This window comes from Vulpes lagopus, chromosome 12 (genome assembly GCF_018345385.1).
Source record: "Vulpes lagopus strain Blue_001 chromosome 12, ASM1834538v1, whole genome shotgun sequence".
Lineage (NCBI taxonomy): Eukaryota > Metazoa > Chordata > Mammalia > Carnivora > Canidae > Vulpes > Vulpes lagopus.
In genome coordinates, this window is record NC_054835.1 from 31,063,458 (window position 1) to 31,085,187 (window position 21,730).

General features: G+C 45.9%; 1 protein-coding gene across 5 annotated transcripts in view; it reads right to left on the reverse strand.

Annotated features, from left to right (window-relative positions):
• Window positions 1-13,370, reverse strand: part of HLF (HLF transcription factor, PAR bZIP family member) — a 53,967-nt gene extending 40,597 nt beyond the window's left edge. For 2 of the 5 annotated variants that reach the window (XM_041724830.1, XM_041724831.1), the window contains exons 1-2: window positions 12,711-13,370; window positions 9,892-10,227 (exon numbers count right to left, since the gene is read on the reverse strand). In XM_041724830.1, coding sequence (XP_041580764.1) covers window positions 9,892-10,227; window positions 12,711-12,825 — 451 coding nt within the window. In that variant the 5' untranslated portion in view covers window positions 12,826-13,370. Of the gene's footprint in view, window positions 1-9,891; window positions 10,228-11,803; window positions 11,907-11,969; window positions 12,244-12,432; window positions 12,452-12,710 lie in introns of those variants that run through there. The other 3 variants (XM_041724834.1, XM_041724832.1, XM_041724833.1) reach the window with 3 other exon arrangements.
• Between the last annotated feature and the right edge of the window lie 8,360 nt (window positions 13,371-21,730).

A 21,730-nucleotide genomic window follows, 5' to 3' on the forward strand; every position in this document is an offset into this window, starting at 1 on the left:
AATGTATCCTCAGAAAGTCTATCAAGGCTTTATTTCTCTCTACCTGTTCTATATCATCACTCTTTCCTCTCTACATCTTACAGTGGCCTTTGGTCTCTTAAAAGCAATATTATTTTGACTGGATCCAAGATCCCCATCCTATTTTTAAACTTTTCTCTAGTAAAAACCTCCATAATCTCCTTAGTGATACTAACAAACGAAGCCCACAGCATAATGAATCCATTCTAAGGTGAATTAAGTCTTCTGTTTAATCCTCAGGGCAGATGGAATTTAACTGTTTGCCACTCTCCTTAGAAGTATTCTTCATATCTTGGGGTATTGAGATCTCTGAGCTGGGTAATCTGATTACTGCATTTCTAGATGATCGTGTTCATCTGGTTTACAGCATGGATTCCCATTGGTCAGGGCCAGGTGGCATCCTTCCCCAAACAAACCTTACTTTTCCCATTCAATTCAATTCAATTCAAGAGGCATTTATTGTGCATGAATGGACAGCCTCGCTTCTTAACTCTTTCCATTAAGTGCAGAGGCAGTGACAGAGCAGCAACGAGACTTTCCTTCTCTGCTCTGCTGTCCAGGCCTAGATTCCATAGCAAAGACATCAAATCAGACTGTTAAGCTCAGAGCTAATTAGAAAAGAAAGCATTGCTCTTCCCCACTCAAGGAGTTTTCTGCCAAAGCACTTATTTTTGCTGATCCATTTATGCAATCCCACTTTCTAAGAGAACATTTTGTCACAGATGATTTAGTGTTGTAGCTCCCTGGAGCATCTTTCTGCAGCATGCACTCATTGTTTTTAGGAATCTACGTCTCCCAGGCAGGATTTGAGAGGGAAAGGGGTTTAATTAGCCACAAGCCATCTCTCATTATAAGACCCCAAATTCCAAAGCATTCTTCCAAAAATCAGTAATGAAAAAAAAATCCCAGATTAAACTTCTAAAAACAAAAGTTTTAGGAACCTTGTGTGACAGCGGAATTGGTGATTTTTCAGGACAGAAAGTGAGACTGGATTCCCATTATGAGCTCGATGGGTAGGGAGCTGAGAGTAACGATATTTGTTAAAGTCAGGAGAGAAAGAAAACAAACATTTTAGGAATTTCCACCTTCAGTCACGGAGTGTGTATCTACCAGAAGCCAATTTCACAGAAACAAGCACTGTATGGTTTTCCCCCAACAGACACTCAATTCTGCCAACACTCCTGTAATTGTCTACTGTACATAGCTGGAGGTGAAATTGCACACATTGACTGTTATTTTTTATTTAAGTTAACTGGTTTGGGTTAGGGCAACTCCTCCAGCTTTCTGTAATCTTGGCTTGATATCAGAGTATACTTCAGGGGTGTTTGGGCAAGTCACTTCATGCATGTGCCATTCGGCGTCCCCATCTCATCCCCTAGACCCTGTCCCCACAACACACACAAAGCCCCTTTGCTGTAGCACCATTCCCAATGCAACACACACACACACAAACACACACACACCATATCCACCATATCTAAGCATGATGCACAATTAATTCCGGTTTCAGGGAAGAAGGAAGCCACAAACACAAGGTCAGGACTCAAGAATGCAAGACTATAAAGATTCCTTTGTCTCTCAGGAGTAAAATTAATAAGCTGGCCAGAAACTTGGCTAAGTATTTTTAGCTGGATATTACTGCTGCAGGTAATCCTTATAATCAAGTACTATTTGTATCACTGAGGCATTAACGTGTTCTTTTCTCACATACGTATATACACACAGAGCTACAACCAAAAAAAACCACACTCAGAAGTCAGTTCAATACACTTGTTTGCAAACCTAGTCAGCCTATAAAAGAGGCATTTAAAAAATGATGAATGTTAATGGGTTGGGTTTATTAAAATCTATTTTTCTCCTCCTATGAGACCAGGCCTGCTTTTGGACTTCTAAATTCTGAACCATTCAAATCCCTCAAACGATTTCCTTGCCAAAGAGTGTTTCCCCCAATCACTGAAATCATAAAGCCCAAAATGATGGGCTTCATAAGTGAAACTTAAACCCTGTGTTTTTGAATTACTTTCTCTAGATCGTTAGAACATTGTGTTTGCAAAAGCTGTTTGATGTTCAAGGGAGAGTATTTATTTTCAAAATAATAATAATAATAATAAGGAAGTCCCGCTCTGCCACAGGAAACTATTGTGAAGTATCTAAAAACGTTTCAAATCCGACCTTGAACCCAAGTGGAAATATCCACATGCCACTTCCCTCCTCGAAAACCTTCAGTGGCTCCCCACTGCCTACTGGATAAAGTTCAAGCTCCACAGCCTGGCATTCATGAAGCTGCCAGCCTGCCTGGCACCTGCCTCTCTAGACTCATTTCCCCGACTCCTTCATACGGATCTCCTGCCCCAGCCAAACTGGATCTACACCTTGTTCCCTAAACACCCCGAGGGCATTCCTGCCTCTAGAACCCTGCCACACCATCACCCACTCAGCATTCTGGCTCTCCACCTCTCCTTCCCAGAGCCAACACAGGGTCTAGCCTCAGGAACTCTTACCCGGGGCAGTAGCTGCTTCCTGTGAGGTCTGGTGGTTTCTTATTGTTTGCACTCCTCCTTTATTTATTTTTAAACATTTTACTCACTTTCTTGATTACTCTTCACCTCCTCTTTCCAGGAGATTTATCAGAGGCCTCTGTCCCCATTATATGGCACCAAGGACATCCACTCTGTCTTGTCACTCATCCTTTTACCTAAAAATCCTACCTTCCCTACTAAATTGCCATCTCTTTGAGATCAGAAGCTTAACTGTACCCTGGTCTGTCTTCCCCAGGGTACACCACAAAGAGAAAGCTGACGCTATATCTGGGGACAGTCCACGTGGCTCCTAAAACTTCCTCTGTTGTTCCTTAACCTTCCCATCATTTACAAGTGAAGAGTAACGGGATTGACTTGTGATCAAGGCTGGCCCCTTATGTGCCAGGGGCGATGCTGGACCCTTTGTGCACATTAGCTCTAGAAAGCTCACATAAACCCAACCAAGATGTTACCTTGTAGACGAGAAAAGGAAGGTGCAGAAAGAGTAAGGATCTATCCATTACAGGGCCATTTGGGGGGAAAGAGGAATTATTATTCTGGAATATTTCTGTAAAATCCTGCTTATAAGCAGGAGGATGAACTAGACCGCTCTCCTCCTCTGGCACCATAGTATGCCTTTTGGCTTGACTCCTGAGGTCCTTATATTGCCTTTTAAGTATAATCACTAATGCCTATGATTAAAGATTCAATAATAACATTGACTGATTGATTACTAGCAAATATGTCAGGGAGAAATCTTCTAATCAGGAGCTTATTTGAACTACATGTTGTCTGTTTCGGTTTTTAACCTCATGAGCAAGGAGGAATGATTACAGGTTACACTTAGCTACCCCAGGTTATCTGAAACTCAGAGGCTGAGAGGAGCAAGTGAGACAATGTAGAGGAGGAGAGGAGAAACTGAAATTCCTTGACCAGAGGCCTTAATGGGCTAGGGAAGGGAGAGTACGCAGACTCACCAGGAGACCAATGCTAGGTCCTCCTAGGAGAAAGGACATCAGATGGTAATGAGGCTGCCACTCACAGCAGTTATGAACCGTTATTGAGCGCTTACTGTGTGCCAGGCACTGTGCCAAGTACTCTACATGCACTGGCTCACGGGATCTTCACCAACCCCATGAGGCAGATCCAGTGATTATTCCAAAGTTCCAGATGGGAAATCAGAAGCAGATCATTTAAACAACCTGCTGGAGATCATGAGCAAACACGGCAGTCATGATTCACACCCAGGTTGGTTGGTTTGTTGGACCGTAAGCTCTAAGACACTGCTCTGTTGCCCATACAAAGCTGTCTCAGACAGGGCCATTCCGATGGGTATTGTGGCAAGTATTTAGGTCTTCAGGAAATTTAAGTTTATTCCAAAACAATGGTTTAGTGGCTTCAGATCAAAACATTTGCTGGAGGAATACTAAATATATGCTAAGTGAAAGATATTCTCAACCATTTCCATTACAGAATCAACTGCAGACCCTGTCCCTCCTGGTCTCTCTCTCACATGTTCTCTCCCAATGCTTTTTCAGTCCTAAATTTCCCCTGCTACTTCCCTCTTCCTTCCATTTTCACTGTTGAGACATAAAAAATGACTCCCGGGTAAGAGTGATCAGTGTGGTTGCAGGAGAGGATCCAGAGAAGCCTAATAAATCACTGCTATCTTTTCATTCTCTCGCTTTCTACATACATTAGGATGTTATCAAAGCTTTTCACTTCCCACCTTGCCCACCTCTCTCTCCCCCACCTAGCTCTGTCTTCATATTGCTATTTTTCTAGTCTGGTAGGCACAGCGCTCAACTGGAAACACTCTGCCAAGACCCTTGGCAGGAGCTGGCCTACAGGAATCCTGCCCGCCACAGCAGTGCACAGAAGACAGGGCCTCTGGGCATACGGGCAGGAGAGAAGGCCGAGTTTGGGGTCTGGCTACAATGTTGGACAGAGCAGGTTTCCCTGGCATATGAACCACCCTACAGGGCTCAGCTTTCTCATGCCAGGGTCAGGATTACAATTTCTTGCTGGCACTTGCTGTGGCTCGCCTGGGAGGAAAAGCAAGGGTTGGGGTGGGGGACGGAAGCAAGCCAGCACGCCACCCAGAGTTGGGCAAGCTCGACAGGGCACAGCCACGTGCCTGAAGCACACGGTCACACAGGCAGATGGCCAGGGTTGCCAGGGCTTGCACGAGAGCTTGGGGCGGGGGGTGCTGGGCACTGAGCGAGTGGCTGTTTCCACACTGGCAGAACAGGAGCTGCTAACCCAGAAGCAATGCTGCTGGGTTAACACCAGGAAGTCACTTGTCCTAACCCAGAATGAAGGAGCAAAGTCAAGCAGGCTACACAGAAGAAGGATTGGGCATGCTGGAAAAAAAAAAAAAAAAGCATGTCCTATTTTTGCAGAGAGAAGGGGACTGGATGAAACAAATCCCTAAATGGAGAACGGGGGTTGGGAATACAGTCTAGTTCTTTCCCTGCTCCCATGCCACTGACATCAGAACAACAGCTCCAGGGGCTGAGTATTCGTGTGCCACACACCATGCCAAACTCTGTCAGGTGCTACCTCATTTAACCCTGCAAAAACCCCATGGGAGGGGGGACTATTTATCATCTCCACACTATTGAGATGTAAACTGAGGCTTAAAGACGACGTATGGAAATTGTCACAAAGTTGCATAGCAGGCCAATGTAGGTCCAGGATGTGAACCCAAGCCCCCAGGCCCAGAGCTGATGCTCTTAACCACCACCCTGCCCTCCATACCTACCTGAAAATAACCTCTTGCCAGAAGACTAGGAACTACCGTCCAGGAAATGTCACAACAGGTCAAAGTTAAGAGAAAAGGACAAGTCTGTCCTCTACAGGGTGTGGTGGGGAAGGTCAACTCTACCAAGAAGCAGAAAAAAGTCTGCCTGCCTCCAGAAGAAAGCTGACTCTCTCCCCTTCGTGATGTCCTTGATCCCAACGAATGCAAAACACTTCCAAGATGCTTGAGGCACAGTGCACAGCAACTATCAATCGTGATGCTCCCAACCTGCAGACCTATCAGTGTGCTGGATGGGAAAATATTGAACTGCACACCCTTAAGGGTAGGGAGAAACCAAAGCTTCATCTCATGATGTTGAGAAAAGCAAGAGAATCCTGTTGCCTGGGCAGAACTGCCCATAAATCCCAGAACCACCAGCATAGAACTCCCCTCTGTCATTACTCAGATCCCATGGCCAGCATGTTCCTTCCACACCAAAACCTGATTATAAAGAAAGGTCAGCAGAAACAGAGCACAAATTCCATCTTGCAAAGGTACAATGGGTTCTCCCCCACCTCCCCACTCTTCTTTTGCCACCCACTTACGCCCTCCTCTTCCCCCACGCCGCCACATGGAAGGGTTTTCACTTCGCTCTGTAACCAGCCTTCATCATGACCCCGACTCTGTGCTCAGAACTAGAAAGACAGCCTTCTTAATTCTCAGCTGAATATGGGTCTAACAGTGGTAGGACACCCCCAAGCTATTCAAAGAAAAACCACCAGAGGAAACGATTTCAAATCTGGCTTTACAAGCATGTGATTTAAAAATAACTCTGCCTTTGTCTGCTACAGATGACTTTCCCTAAAGGGACTGCTGTCCTTAAAGCAATCGCTCAATTCTCTGGGCAAACAGATTCTTATTTTTTCCAGTACCCAGTGCATACCTCCAGAAGAACACTCCCGGGTACCATCTCTGATAGCATCTGTAAGGCAAACATCAAAGTGGTCAGGATGACTCCTGCCATCTCTGCTGACCTGAGGCTATCCAAAATGTTGCACCTTGGATGACAGAGAAGACGGTGCAGGTGGCTACAGCATCCAGCAAGCACCACTCTTCCTGAATCAACGTGTCAGCCCAGAAAGCTTAGCCATCACCCAATAGCCAGCCACAGGAGGTTTTGACAGATCCCTGGGTTCTTCAAAGAAAACTGTATTTTTTCAGATATTTGATTTATTCTTTGATCAGACAGAGGAATAAGGATAGGTGCACAAACAGGAAAGGGGCTTGGGGGGCAGTCACAGTAAGCAGTAAGAGAATTCATAAGAATGTTCAACCGGCCATTCCAAGACACATTTGGGGCAGACCCAGAAATACATTCGTTGTCAACTTATGGCTTAATTTCCTTTCAACCAGACAGGTAGCACTAATGGCACAATGCTACTTAGCATAATTCAAAAGATGCATGCTGAGCAAATACAGAAAACAAATGTTTAATGAAATTGCTTTGCAATTATCTCCTGATTTGCCGGACGTCTTAGTTTTATCAACTAACAGCATAGAACTGTGCTCTTATTAACATTATATTTCTTCTTGGCAACCTAATGTCGCCTGACCTTCTCAAAAGTTTTGCCAGAAAACATTACAGGAGGCAAAAAGCATCCACGCGTGCATGGCAAGATCCTGAGTTATGCCTAGATTTTGCTGTCCAAATTGAAAGTCTACATCATTAGTTCTCAACAAGGGTGATTTTGCCCCCAGGGGTCATCTGGCAGTGACTGGAGACATTTTTACTTGTCACAGGGTAGGGGCAGAGAGGGCATGACTGGCATCTAAGGGCTAGGAGCCAGGGATGCTGCTGAACATCTTACAACACATAGGACAGTGGCCCACAGCAAAGACTTAGGTGAGACCTCAACAGTGCCAAGGTTGAGAAATCTTGACCTAGACTGAAATGATACAGTTCCCAGAATGCTCAAGGCCACACATGTGCTCTTCCCTTCTGAGGACTTCTTTTCCTCAAGATTAACTTGGCATTTCTATTCTGGCCACCACTGTGATTACACAGAACGATCAAGAACTTTCTTCCTTTTTAGTTTTGTTTGGGACGTACCATCCATCAAGTCCATATCCCTTAGATTTTTATTTTGCATTATAATCTTTATAATGACCAACACTGCACGAGTTGTTATAGCAGAGTGTTATTGTCTTGGTACTTGGTATTTAAAGAAGACCTTTAAACTTTTTTCCCCCTTCTTGTTAAGAGTATTATTGAGTTTTCAATTCAAAGAAGAAGATTATTTTGAAGTATGTTTCCATTACCAAAAAAAAAAAAAAAGACATTTAAATAAAGAGCTTACTTCTAGATTCTGGTGCCCCCCTTTGATCCTAGTGCCTTTCCGCTGTGACCAAACAAAACTTTCTGCTGAAAATCAGGAGTCTTTTATCATGGGTTGGGGGACCCCAAGTTTTTGAGAGTTATTAATACTGATTCTAGCAAGTTCTGACAAATGGCTTCTAAGGAAGCCTTCAAATCTCAAAACCTGATTCTGAACTCTCAGTAGGAACCAAGATGTGAGCATACAATATTCACATGCCTTTGGGGGAAAAATACAGTATTTCAAACATGGCACTCACATTTGCCAGGGGATAGAGAAATACCTGTCAATTGAGTATAAGAGTTAAGGATGGAACACACAAATCCAATAAATATTGGCCAAAATCTCTTGATATTTCTCTCCAGAAGTGGGAAGGGTTATATATATTCTTCCTAAGTATTTTAGGAACATATTTCAGAAGACAATTAAAATCAATGATAAAAGTTGACACAGATACAACAATGACAACTGTTCTCATTAAAAGAACATCTACTGCTAGTCATTTGACCCTTTATACGTATTACGTATAATTTTCACAATAACCCAATCCCATAAAAAGTATACCCTTCTTTACAAAGGTAAACTGAGGCTCTGAGAGGTTACATCACTTTCTAAAGCACAAAGTGGTTAAGTCTCTCTGTAGTGACTGAGATACCAGGTACCTTCTCACTGGGGCTCCAGCCCCTTCTCCTTGGTTTATTTTTTTTATTTTTTATTTTTTGTAATAATAAATTTATTTTTTATTGATGTTCAATTTGCCAACATACAGAATAACACCCAGTGCTCATCCCGTCAAGTGCCCCCCTCAGTGCCCGCCACCCAGTCACCCCCACCTCCTGCCCTCCTCCCCTTCCACCACCCCTAGTTTGTTTCCCAGAGTTTTTCTCCTTGGTTTAAATGGTTATTCCACTGACTATCTGTACCTAGGAAGACACAAAACCATGGCCTGTCCAAGGCATAAGAGCTTGGGGTCACATCAAGGAATTTGTTGCCCAGCTTCTGTGGTGGCCTCCTGGGATGGTCAGAGTTTAAGACTTAATTCCATTCCAGCCAGTGGCCTTGAGTTATCATTCAAAGTAGGTTACAAAGATGGGGGGGGGGGGCGGGAGTCCAGCACAGAAAGACTTTAACTCCAAGACTAATATTTTAAGGCAGGGGTGTTCTCTTCCTCCTTTGAATCATTTCCTTCCATTTTAATCTCACTCTGCATGTCATAGAAATTCTATGTGAGGCAAGGACACGGAGTTCAGTAATCATCTCGAGTACAAGTCCCCCATTGTCCTGCTTTCTGCCTTCCCCTGCAGCAAAGGCCCTTAGCTCGGTGACCTTCCTGACAATTTATCCGGCTGAATCTTTGTTCCTGGTCACCTGTACACGTGAAATGCTTTCTTCCCGTTCATTTTGCACTTCGCAGCGTTAACGGCATGAAGCCAGAGCTGAGCCACCTCAACCAGTGTTTATAGCTGAGCACTGAGCAGTGGGTTTGGAAGTACTGGACATTTCAGGTGATGTTTCTAATGTAATATTTCACCACCACTCACAGTCAACCTTGTGGGCTTTGACAGACATGGAAATGAAAAAAAAAAAAAAAACTAAGAACAATTTGGTTTATAGGAATAATGGGGTTCTGGCCCCAAAGAAGGCTAAACCACGCTAAACCATAAGAGGTGCTTTTAGATTCAATTCCTCAATCAATGCAATCGCAAGAGGAAAAGGATGAAAAAGGGATCAGCCTCACACTCCCTTCAAGTGAGAGAAAAATGAATGTAGGTGAGCCACAGACTTGGAGAGGGTCCTACTTGCATCATTCAACAAGATCCTATATCTATGTATTTGGGGAAGGAGGGCAAGGGGCAATAGAGGAGGTGGGTGCCTACAGTATCCAAACCATTCACTGTAGGCCAGGGTCTCTTAAACTGCGGTCCTCGGATCAGCTGCATCAGTAGTCCCCGGGGTTTAAAATGCATATTCCTGGGCCCTCACCCCAGACCTAAAAAATCAGAATTTTGAGAGGTAGGTCCATAGAATCTGCATGTAGCTGACTCTCCTGAACATACAGATAATCACTGATGTGGGACAACCAGGGCTGTGAGTGAAACACAAGATTCCTCTTTCAGAACTGGCCCGTCTCCTAGACTGTGAAGATATCCATGCCTTCTCCCCACCCCTTGCCCCCATCCCGTCCATCCCTTTCACCCTTTTCCCCATCTGAAGGGAGAATCTTTTTAGAATTTACCTGGTCTGATGGGGCTCTGCATACAGTTCGGGGACGGGATGCCAGGGTGAATGGGTGCAGAGGCCCGACTGCTGAGGTCCATGACCGAGGGGGCTGAGGAGGAAGCTGGCTGCAGCCCAGGAGGGTGAGGACTGTGGTCATGCTGGGATGGGCTGGGGGGAATGCCATTTTCCGACAAAAACTCCTCCAGGTCCATGTATTCCAACTGGAAAGTATCTCCGTCATAGGGAAGGGTTTTGTCCCATAAGGTGGGTCCCAGGAACGCCGACTGGGGGACCGTCGGGCTATTACTCTCATCATCCAGCTTCTTTTCCTTGTCTTTATCTTTACTAAATGCTGCAGAAAACGGGGAAATTTGGACTTTAAAAAGGAAAAAAAAAAAGTGTCGCTTCTTTAATCGCCCCTCCTAGCCTCCACTACAAAACCCTACGTTCAAAATGTTCTCACAAACACCAGGGTTTCTTCTCTGGCTGCTGGCTTTTGTGGATCTAGAGTTAAAAGTTCAGACAGGACATGGATCTCTGCCTGTTTTTCAACATCTTCCTATTTACTTTGGAAAGAAAGCATTAGTCCTTGGGACGGGGCTACAAGCTGATCTAGGATATAAACAAGGGAATGCATTTTGAAGAACGTGATTTGAGGAGACAAATAATTTAGATCTACAGTGAGAAAGTCACACCTGCAGTTACATACAATTGCTGTGATTTTTAAGAAAACAGCCAATAACCAGGCATGATTTCTCTTCCAGGAAATTCATTACAGTAACAATATGAGGTCATTCAGACTTAGCCAGTGAGCTGGGGATTCTAATTTTGGTAAAGTAGGGACTCTCCACCCTCCTTTGAAACCATGCACTGAGGGGTGCCTGGGTTGCTCAGTCGGGTAAGCATCTGCCTTCAGCCTTCAGGTTGGGTCATGATCCCGGGGTCCAGGGATCCAGCCCCACATCAGGCTCCCTGTTCAGCAAGGAGGGAGGGGCAAGAGGGCTTTTCCCTCTGCCCCTCATCTCACTCATGCTTGCTCTTTCTCTCTCTCTTGCTCTCTCTCCCTCTCTCGAATAAATAAAACCTTTTTTTTTAAAAAAAAAAAAAGGGGGGGGGGCAAGAAACCATGCACTGAGCACCTATGATATACCTGACTCTTTCCACATATAATCTCCAAAAATCTCACAATAAATCTGCAAATAGCTATTATTCCCATCTAAAATGAAAACATAGAGGCTCTAAGACTTGAAGGAACTCGACCATCGCCTCACACTGGCAGAGGAAAAAAACTGAGAACTTCCTCAGCCCACATATGTTTGTTTAGAAAGCCACTGGGGCACCCTGTATTTTACAAAAGGAGGTTTTCTTTTTTATGTGTTTTTTTTCCCCTCCTCTTCTCCAAAGGCTTAAGTGTGATCCAATTCACAAAAATTATACATGTATGCAATCTGTCAAAAGCACAGCTATTGGAAAGGTGATTCCATACCTAATGATGGAGGCATGCAGCTATGTCCTACCTGGAAGTACCGCTCACCCCTGGACGTCTTTAAACACTGCTCTGGATTTTGCCCATTCTAGTACTCAGGCGCGGGTGGAATCTGGGATTAGGGAATCTGGCTTCTGAGTTTCTTCCTCAGAGAAACACAGCCTCCGCTGCCATCCATTCTAATCCTCTAGTCTCATCTCCTGAGAATTTGACTTGAAACACCCACAGATGCAAAAGACTGCAGGCAGCACCTTCCTCCCAAGTGCTACTCCTTAAAGGAGTTAAGAGGGAAGCTCAGCTTTGCAGAAGGCGAACCAAACCCCTCAACTTTTGCAATGCAACAGGTTGTCCCCCCCCACCCCACCCCCCCACCCCCCCGCTAGGGGAGAAGATGCGTACTCCCAAGCTATTTGTAACCAAATGATCTTTCCAAGACTTTTACACTCTGAGCCGCAAGGTTCGCATCTGCTCCTGTGACATCGAAGGCATGAAACCGCATCAGCCCAAAGGACGAGTCCCTGGCGGCACCAGCTCGGTCCCGCGCCTCCTCGCCCGACCCCTCCTCTCCCGCTCCAGCCAAGGTTGCCTGGGGGAGGTTTGGGACTTACCAAGAAAAGGCTCAAGCCAGAGGAGGCTCCTGCGCGGTTACACGTGAGCCTGCTCCGCTCTCCCCTCCCACCGGGAAAAGTGCACGGGGAAAGTGTCAGGGCTGGAGGTGCGCGCGGCTTCCCGCCCAGAGACCACTCCCCCCGCGCCCCGCCAGCCCCAGCCCCAGCCCCAGCCCCAGCCCCAGCCCCCACCCCGCGGTTCGAATTCCACCTCGCGAGCTCCGGATGCCGAGTAACAGCCACAGTAGCCGGATCCCGATGCCCAGGCTACGCGGCAAGACCCACCCGCGCCCCCCGCCCCGCGCCCCGCGCCCCGCGCCCCGCGCCCCGCCAGCAACTGAACCAGGCCCTCTGGTTTGTCCTCCCAGCCCGCCGAGCCCTGCCCTCGCCAGGCGGCTCCTCTGTGCGTGCGGGAGAGCCTCGAGCTAGGGAACACGGACCTGCCAAGCTATAGGGCTCCCACCTGCGCCGCTGGGCCGGGACCCGGGGAGCCCGCTCGGTCCCAGAGCTACTGGAAGCGCTGCTCAGGGAGGGGATTTCCGCCCCCCCCACTCACTCATCTTTTGGTAGGAAGGTGGGGGGGGGTGATGGGTGAGCTCTTCGAATTTCAACAAAGCAGGGATAGGGTGCCAGGGGACAGGGAGGGAGAGGATGGATGCTCCAGCAGGGCTGCGGCCGGGGCAGGGGACCCGGGAGCGCCGTTCCTCCCCAGAGCGGGGCAGCCAGCAAGGCAGCGCTCACCGTCTTCGTGATGAAGGGGGAGCTTCAGCGGGTTCTCCAACAAGGACCTGAGCACGCCGTAGGGAGGCGGAATAAAGGAGGGGTTCAGGGGGAGCGGTCGGGACATTTTCTCCATCGCGATGCACTCAAGATTTTTTTCTTAAAAAAAAAAAAAAAAAGAACAAGAAAACCCAACCGCCCCCCCAAAACACACACCCCAAAATGTTGCTGAGCTTTTTTTTTTTTTTTCCCCCCCTCCGTCCTTTGCCAAAAGTACTCGCTTTCAAGGCGGTGGAGACAAGAGAAAAAAAAGATACTTCTGTCTATATTATAAATACATCTGCATCAGAAAATAAAAACAAAAAACTTTCGGGTTCCCGGTGCAGACGGTCCCCCGAGAGCGCGCCAAGTGCCCGGGGGCTCCTCGGCGACTGGCAGGATGCTCTCACCTGCCTCGAACCCCTCGTCCTGCAAAATGTTCAAAATTGCGAAAGAGAAAGAGAGAAAAAAAATATGCAGATGGCTGCAGAAGGGCGGAAGGCACCGCGCCGGCCCGGCCCCCACGCGCCAGCACCGAGGCTGGGCGCCGTCCCACCCCACCCCCCTCCCCGCGCCCGCAGCCGCTGCTCCCCCGCGCTCCGCGGCCCCGCAGCGCCGGGCTCAGCGCATCCGGCCGCCCATGTGCCGCGGCCCTGACAAGAGTGACGTCAGGGCCCGCACCGCGCGCCGATAGGCGTGCAGGGGCGGGGCTACGCGCGGCCCCGCCCACCCGCCCCGCCCGCCCCGCCGCCACGTGTTTAGCGTCGTCGCGCGCGCGGATTTTCCAGGACCCTGCAGAGCCGGCCCGCCGTAAAGAGACAGGTGCCAGATCTCCTGGGTCACCGACCTGGTCAGGGAACCCCACTTTTTCAGGGTGGGAAAGAGGAATGAGGAATTTTTATCAGTGGTTTTCAACATGGAAATAATCTGAGGAGTTAAAAAAAAAAAAAACAGCAACAACAAAAACATAAGCCCAGATGCTCAGGCCGCATCCCAGATCAATTAAATCAGACCTCTGGGCTGACATCCAGGCATCATTAGTCTTTAAAGTTCCCCGGGGTGGTTCCAATGAGCAGCAGGTTTGAGAATGACTGGTTTAGATCGAATGCAAGATAAATACTCTTCTAAATATTTCTCCTGGCCACAGCCAAGCTTGGCACCCTCTCACTCTTGCCCCGTCCCCAAAACTATTGAAAAATAACTACTTGCTAGAAGTTCTCCTTTTTTTTTTTTTTTTTTAAGATTTTTTATTTATTCATGAGACACAGAGAAAAAGAGAGGCAGAGACACAGGCAGAGGGAGAAGCAGGCTCCATGCAGGGAGCCTGATGTGGGACTTAATCCCGGGTGTCCAGGATCAGGCCCTGGGCTGAAGGCAAGCGCTTAACCGCTGAGCCACCCAGGGATCCCTAAATGCCAGAACTTCTAATGAGATACAAAAGTAAAGTGAAAAGGGGAATGAAAGAGGGAGTGCTGTCAATGGTTTCCCACGTTGTCAGGAGGGCATTCAGAGGGACACACATTTGCCTGGGGTAGAGGGCAGAGGACAGACACACACCCACAGTAAACGGGGTTTCAGAAATACTTGCTGTAGGAGAGTACAGATGACTGTGCCCTGCTTAAGTTTCAAGATCTGCAGAATATTAAAATAATTTTGTAGGGTCTAGGTCTTCACTGCCATAGCAGCGGCTTCATCATCTGGCCCTGTGGGTTCCAGCCCTCGGAGCTCAGGGTCGATGGAGCGCTGCACAGCTCTGGTGTGTGGAGCCCTCTCCCTGCGTGGGGCGGACGCTGGCATCAGGCCTGAAGAGCTCCAGGCAGGCAGGCAGGCAGGCAGGGTCTTCTCTCTCCCCACATCTCCTCACTAAGATCAGGGTAGCATGATCTGGGGCAGAGTCTGCAAGAAGTAATAGACACAAAGAAAATGTTCTTTCAAGGAGACACAAAGACCTTCGTAAAGGCTGTATGAGGTGGGATATGGTGGAGTCTTGATGGGTTCCACTTCCCTGAAGGCCCCAGGAGGGAGGTGTAAGAAAGAAGGCCCCTGGAAGCCAGAAGACCAGGAGGGCCACAAATGAGCACAGATTGCCCCAGGCAGGGCGACTTCTAGCGAATCCCTTCCCCTCTGAGCGGGGCTGTGATCAAGTGACCTCTACAGTTCTCTTCACTCTAAAACTATAATGAAAAAGTAACATTCTAAGATAGTGTGATGATGTTTCAAATTTTAGCCAAATTCTGAAAACATCAGACTTTCAGCTAATGCCACCTACTTTTGTCGAAGACCAATTGTATGCCAAGAACTATGCTGGAACTGGGGAGAAAAAGATATATAAGACATAATTCTAATGTAATAGGTTATGGCCTGACATATGCAAACGTTACAATGTAGTCTTAAAAGAGCAAAAATGCATAGATGAAGGTGACACAGGTACTTGTATGAGGAGAGGGATTCCAGATAAGTTGTCTGAGCTGGCACAGAGCTAAAGATCTTTCATCAATTTCCCAAATCCCTCCATTCTATTATACTATTTCTCACAGAACAAAAGACTCTTCCACCATCCTTTCAGAGTGGAAGAGGCTACTTCCCTGCCTTCATTCCCCTACCTACGTGTGAACCCACCAACTAGGAGAGCCGAGAGCAACCTCTCAGATTGGTTAGAAACGGATTATAGATTCCAGGTGCACAAAAGGGTAACAGTCCACTAGCATTTCCTGGCACCTCCAAAATGCTTCACCTGCTCTTGGTTCCCTGCACGTCCTCACTTTCCCACAAAACCCCTATCAATTCAAGTAATTTGGTTTCCCAGAGTGATCTTTTTCTTACCACTGGAGAGAGCCTAATACTGTGGCTTGAATTACATTTCCCATTGCAAATGGATACACTGACATCCTGGTTGATCAACCAGTCTTTTGGGAATTTGATTCATATAATTCAGGTCCTCTGATCAACTCTAGACATGGGCTGCATTGAGGACCAGCCTCGGAGACCAAGATGTTAAAGATACACAATATTTGCCCATGCAGAAATCAAAGGGATGGGAATAGGAAAAAAGAAACTCCAGAAGAGAATGGCATGGGGAAAGAAATGAAGAAAGAAAATTGGCAGACACAATTTGAGAACATGTTTTCATTCCTTTTGGATAAACAAAAAGGAGTGGAATTGGTACAACATGGGGTGGATATATGTCTGAAACTGCCAGGGCACTTGGGGGGCTCAGTCAGTCAGGCATCTGCCTTTGGCTCGGGTCATGATCCTGGGGTCCTGGGATGGAGCCCCACATTATCATCATTGGGCTCCCTGCTCCATGGAGAATCTGCTTCTGCTTCTCCCTCTGCCTGCCACTCCCCCTGCTTGTGTGACCTGTCTTTATCAAATAAATAAATAAAATCTTAAAAAAAAAAAAAAAAAAAGAAAGAAACAAAACTGCCAAACAGTTTTGTTTTCCGTATTAGGTGAATTCTCCTGCATTGCCAGCAGCAATTGAGAGTTCTGGTTGCTCTGGATTCTCACCAACATCTGGTGGTGTCAGTTTCTTAAAATTTTAGTCATGTTGAGTGGGTAGATAGCAATGTCTCGTTGTGCTTTTAAGTTGAATTTCCCTGATGACAAATTATGTTAACCACTTTTTCATGTGTTCATTATTCATTATATATCTCCCTTTGCAAAGTATCTATTCAAGCTCCTGGCCCATTTTAAAATTGGGTTGTTTTTCTTGTTTTTATTGAATTTAGGAGTTCTTTATATATTTTGGATACAAGTTCCCTTGCCAGGTATATGTGTTGTGAAGATTTTCTTCCTGTCTGTGGCTTGCCCATTAGTGTTTTAACATTGTCTTTCCATGAGCAGAGGTCTTTGATTTTGATGAAATTCAATTTACCAATTTATTTTTTATGATTATTATTTCTGTGAACTAAGAAACCTTTGACCACCTGGAGTCCTGGAGATACTTTCCTCTAAAACTCTTACAATTTTTCCATTTAGATCTATGAACTCTCTCAAATGAATTTTGTATATAGTATTGAGGTAGGAGTTGAAGTTTTGTTCTGTTTTTTTTTTCTTTTGTTTTGTAGGGACTTCCAATTGTTCTAATAGCAATTACTGAAAAAGATGTTCATCTCCCCCTTGAGTTGATTTGGTGGGTTTATATGACTGTATATTTGTGGGTGGTCAAAACCTTTGACCTCAAGGGACAAAATATTCAAGGATAGAATAATGTTATTTTTAAGTTTCCTAGGCTCTGATTGTTATCAAGCAACAGAACAAAGTTCATCAAAGTTCACTGCTAAAATAAATGGCTTGCTTTCAATGGCTCATTTGGTTTGTCACAAGACCTTCTACAAAGTTGTCCACATTAACTTAAATAAAAGCCTAGAGGCAGAAACAATGACCAACTTGCTTTTCATGTACATGAGCAAATATTCATCTTTTGGATGCTTCTGGTTACCACTCTCAATATTTCAATGCTTAAAAAAGAGTCAAAATAAAATCTTTTGTTAGAAAAGGGCAAACAAATAAATATTCTAAAAAGAACATCTGACAAGTCAGTGGAAAACTCTTCAAGGAGAGAAGGATATAGTAGATGCTCCTGAGGTGTGAAACTATTCTAAAAATAGGAATGATCATAAAAGAAAGGTTTCTCAGAAACTTCTTAAAAGATACCAGCACAGCCTGACTCTGCTCTGAAGCTCTGGAAATCAGCTTCTGCCCAGCCAGTGGTTTCCACCTGTCCAGTCATTTCAGGATTTTGAGTTCTGAGGTTGGGCAAGGAAGTCTTTCTCACAGCCCAGTGGGTGCAGATGGGAGGCATCCATGTCGGCACCAGCTCTGCAGGTCTGCAGAAAGAGCTTTGAGGTGTAAGAAGTGTCTGTGTTTCAGATTCCCAATGGGTGTGAAACCTTGCTGAGCATACAATGCCTGCCACTGTGCCCTACCAGGGGCTGGGAGCCTGGGGTGGATAGAGCCCAACTTTGTGGTTATGAAGGGCTTTATACACCAGCGAGCCAAACCTCTAGATGAACCTGTTTATCTTGTTGCCAGAAAGGGCACTTTGTCCAGGGAATTAATTCAGAAGCGAAAGGCATCACATGGGAGTTCAGCTGGTTAGGCCTAACCTGGCTTGTCCTTCTCCTTCCTGAAACCTCTAACCCGGCTAAAACACCGAAAAGAAAAATTATATTTCATTAACTTAATTCCTAGAGGCCCTCAAATCTATCAGCTTAAGACAGGAACATGCAAACACCCAAAACAAAAAACACGTGTTGGGAATGCTAAGCTCTCCTCCAGAGGATGAGTCATGTAAAAGACCATGGCTAGGCTTTCCTACCTCTTCTCTGAGTCTTGTGATGCTTTAGTAAATTCGAGTGGGAAGGACTAAGACAGCCATCAGAGGCAGTAAGCCAAGGGTGTGTGTTTAAGAGTCAGAGGCTTTATGGTGATAGGAAGGTAGGAGAAGGAAAACAGTGTAGGAGAGAAAGAAAGAAAGGAGTTTATGTGGCAAAAAGGAGAGAAAAAAAGATCAGTGCAGTGTGTTGCAATGGAATGGTTTGGGGCCAGACATATCTCGGTATTTACTACTACTCCTACTAAAATAATAGTAACAACAGTATGAAGAGAAGAAGGCTCATGTATTGTGCCCTTAACTGGCTTCTGGCACAGCATTAAACACTTTTAACATATTATCTCATTTATTACTCACGACAATGGAAAGGGTATGTAACATTTTTTTTTAAAGATTTTATTTATTTGACACAGAATGAGAGAGAGAGAGTGAGCGAGCACACAAGCAAGGGGAGAGGAGGTAGAGGGAGAGGGAGAAGCAGACTCCCTACAGACCAGGGAGCCCGATGACATGGGGGCTTGATCCCAGGACCCTGTGATCATGACCTGAGCCAAAGGCAGATGCTTAACTGACTGAGCCACCCAAGTATCCCAGGTATGTGACATTATTATCCTCATTCTATACATGAGGACAATGAAAGTCAGAGAAATTAGTGACATGTCATGTTCCTATGGCTAGATAATACATGGAGAAGTTCTGCTTACTCTGGAGCTTGTTCTCTTAACCTGGATACTGTAAATGAATGGCAAACATCCATCCAATAAACTCACTGGCCTTCTAACCGGTTCAAATTTTTGCCCCTGTCCTGTAACCTTGGATAACCTCTCTGATCTCAACTTTCTTTGTGTGAAATATAAACTGAGGCCTGTGTTTCCCAGCTTGCAGAGTAGCTAGGGAGACTAAATGAGATCACGCATCTGGAGGTGCTTGGTAAATTGTGAAGGGCTAAGCAAATGTGAGGACTTGTTAATTGGGACATATCTGCATTTTCTGGAGATGCTCCCACCTGTGACTGCATCTCTATGTAGTCTGTGATCTTGGAGGCTACTTTCCATCTGAACACATGTGTTCTTTTTTCTTCACCTCCTTCTTCCTCTCACCAGGGCGGACACCTTCTACTGCTTCCAGGATCCAAAAGAAATTGGAGTTTGAAGATCAGTGGGAAAACAAATACAGTAGATTCCAAAGAGCCCCTCAGGCAGAGCAGGCAAGGATGCCCATTTCCTTTATCTTCTTAAGGGGTGAGAAGAATAGGAATTTGTGGATTAATTAACAAGTGAAAATTATTTCAAATCTAGGAGATATAACTGAAGTTAGAAAACAGTTGAGCGGGATCCCTGGGTGGCGCAGCGGTTTGGCGCCTGCCTTTGGCCCAGGGCGCGATCCTGGAGACCCGGGATCGAATCCCACATTGGGCTCCAGGTGCATGGAGCCTGCTTCTCCCTCTGCCTATGTCTCTGCCTCTCTCTCTCTGTGACTATCATAAAAAAAAAAAAAAAAACAAAAAACAGTGAGCTATAGAGGTATGGAGTCACCATGAATCAGAATTTAGTATTGCTCAGGATCCAGGGTGGATCAAGTTTAGCAAAATTGACTTACATCAACCACACTCTAGAGTATAATTTCCAAGCTAGGCTTTTAAGGTGCAACAGAAATACACAACCAGGTGCCCTGAGGTGATGGATCTCTGGTTAGGCTAACCGGTAGAGGGGAAGGCTATAAAACTGCTAGGAGCGTGCATGGACTCATGGACCAAGTACAAGCATCCTGCAGACCTGGGGAGAACTAAAACAATGGGCTCTCATCAAGCAGGAACACAGGACCAGCCTCTTTCCATTCATTGTGCCTTCCTCCCAAGACCGAGGTTCTGATCTGTAGACACTGTCACCATCCTATATGGAGTTCTTGCATTGGGCAGGGTTTCACAGGAGACATCTCATAACTGATTGGCCAACCAGACGCCTATAAATGGGTGTCTTTGTTGGGACATTGGTAATTGGTCCAATTACTAGAGGCCAAGGCAACTCCTTTATCTCAGACACATGGTACAAACCATATGCAACCAGATTAATTTGGCATGGCTTTCCTTTAGAAACATGCTCCAGGCATATCAGATATGTTTCAACTTTAAGCAGTACTTAAAAATTTGTGTCAGCTGGGCAGTGTGCTCCCTGCCCTGTAGGGACACTCTCCATGGGAGCTTTTTGCTAAGCATGGAATCAGAGTAAGAGGCAAGTAAATCAGATGGCCTTAATGACATCAGGCAGCGCCAGCCAGGTGCACAGAGCCTTGCAGTGACTTCTTTCCAACTGAGTAACTGAGTGGATTTGGACATTTCCACCATGGGGACTCACAGCCAGGGTGAGAGGACCAGGAGGAAGCATCCTGAAGGATCTATGCATTATAGGCATCACATCTGCTGGATTTTGCAAGGTGCAAGAGGCAACATTCCTGACTCTTTGGACTCTGCATTTACTAAGCCCAAGCACACTATTCCTTACCTGTTAATGTTTTTTATTATTTTAATTAAATTAATTTTTAAAAAATCAAGCACATAACATTAAGATTGAGCTTTTAGCAGGCCGGCATTCCCAAGACAGTACCCTAGTCTCTTCCCCACAGTGCAGAAAACACTAGTGGAAGGCTCTTTTGGGCCAAGTGCTGTGCTGGATGCTGAGAAGGAAAGCAAAGAAAAGAAATAAGGATTTCCTTGCAGTCAGGTGGGGAGACAGACACTTAACTAGATACCCATCTCAGTGCAATATGTATAAATTGATAGATAAAAAGGGAGTATGAACAGGGAAGCAAATAACTGCGTTGGAGCAGGTCAAGGAAGTCTCCATAGAGAAGTTTCAAGGAGGGTTCTGTAGCTAGAAGTTGATCAGGACAGAGGGAATGCCAGGTACAGGGGACACAGGCTTAGAAGTGCACAGTCTGAACTACAGGCTGTTCAGTTGCTGGAATGCAAAGTTGACTAGAGAAAGAATGAACTTTCTTCTACCACCATCTGCAGAGCCCTCACTGGGCCAGGCATCATGCTACCTGCTTTCTGTGCACCACTGCAGTCTAACATTGCAACAGCTCTGTGAGGCAGGTGTTAATACTTCTTATTGATGAAGATCCTTGGCTGTGTCATAAACGAAAGTCACACTGTCCTAGGAAAATGGGGGGCATGGGTTGAAACCTTTTCAATTGTCTTTTCATGGTCTCATGCTTCTCTCTTTGTGCTGACTTCATTCTCTCCCTACAGACCAGCCTCTTCCTGACTTTAGGTTACATGACTTCCAGCAGCTCAGGGGTTCATGTCTAGTTTTTCTCCATTACAGAGGGACAAACCCTCTGAGTTTTAGCTTAAGAAATCCAGGAAAAGGGCTCTGATGGTCCCAGCTTAGGTCAGCTGCTCATTCTTGGATGGAACAGCAATGGCCTATAGATGGTAAGAGTGTCACCACTCCAACTGGGATCAAATGGTTGAAGTGGAAGGAAGAGCAATTCCCAAGAGGAGGGAGTCTTTGGTGGACAACATCACAAATGCCCATGGTATTCTCCATTTCATAGATGAGGATATTTTGAGAACTTTGAGAGGTTGAGCAACACGTTGAGGTCACACAGCTAATAAGTAGCAGAAACTGGAAACCAATCTACGTCTCTTTCAGTGGTTCTC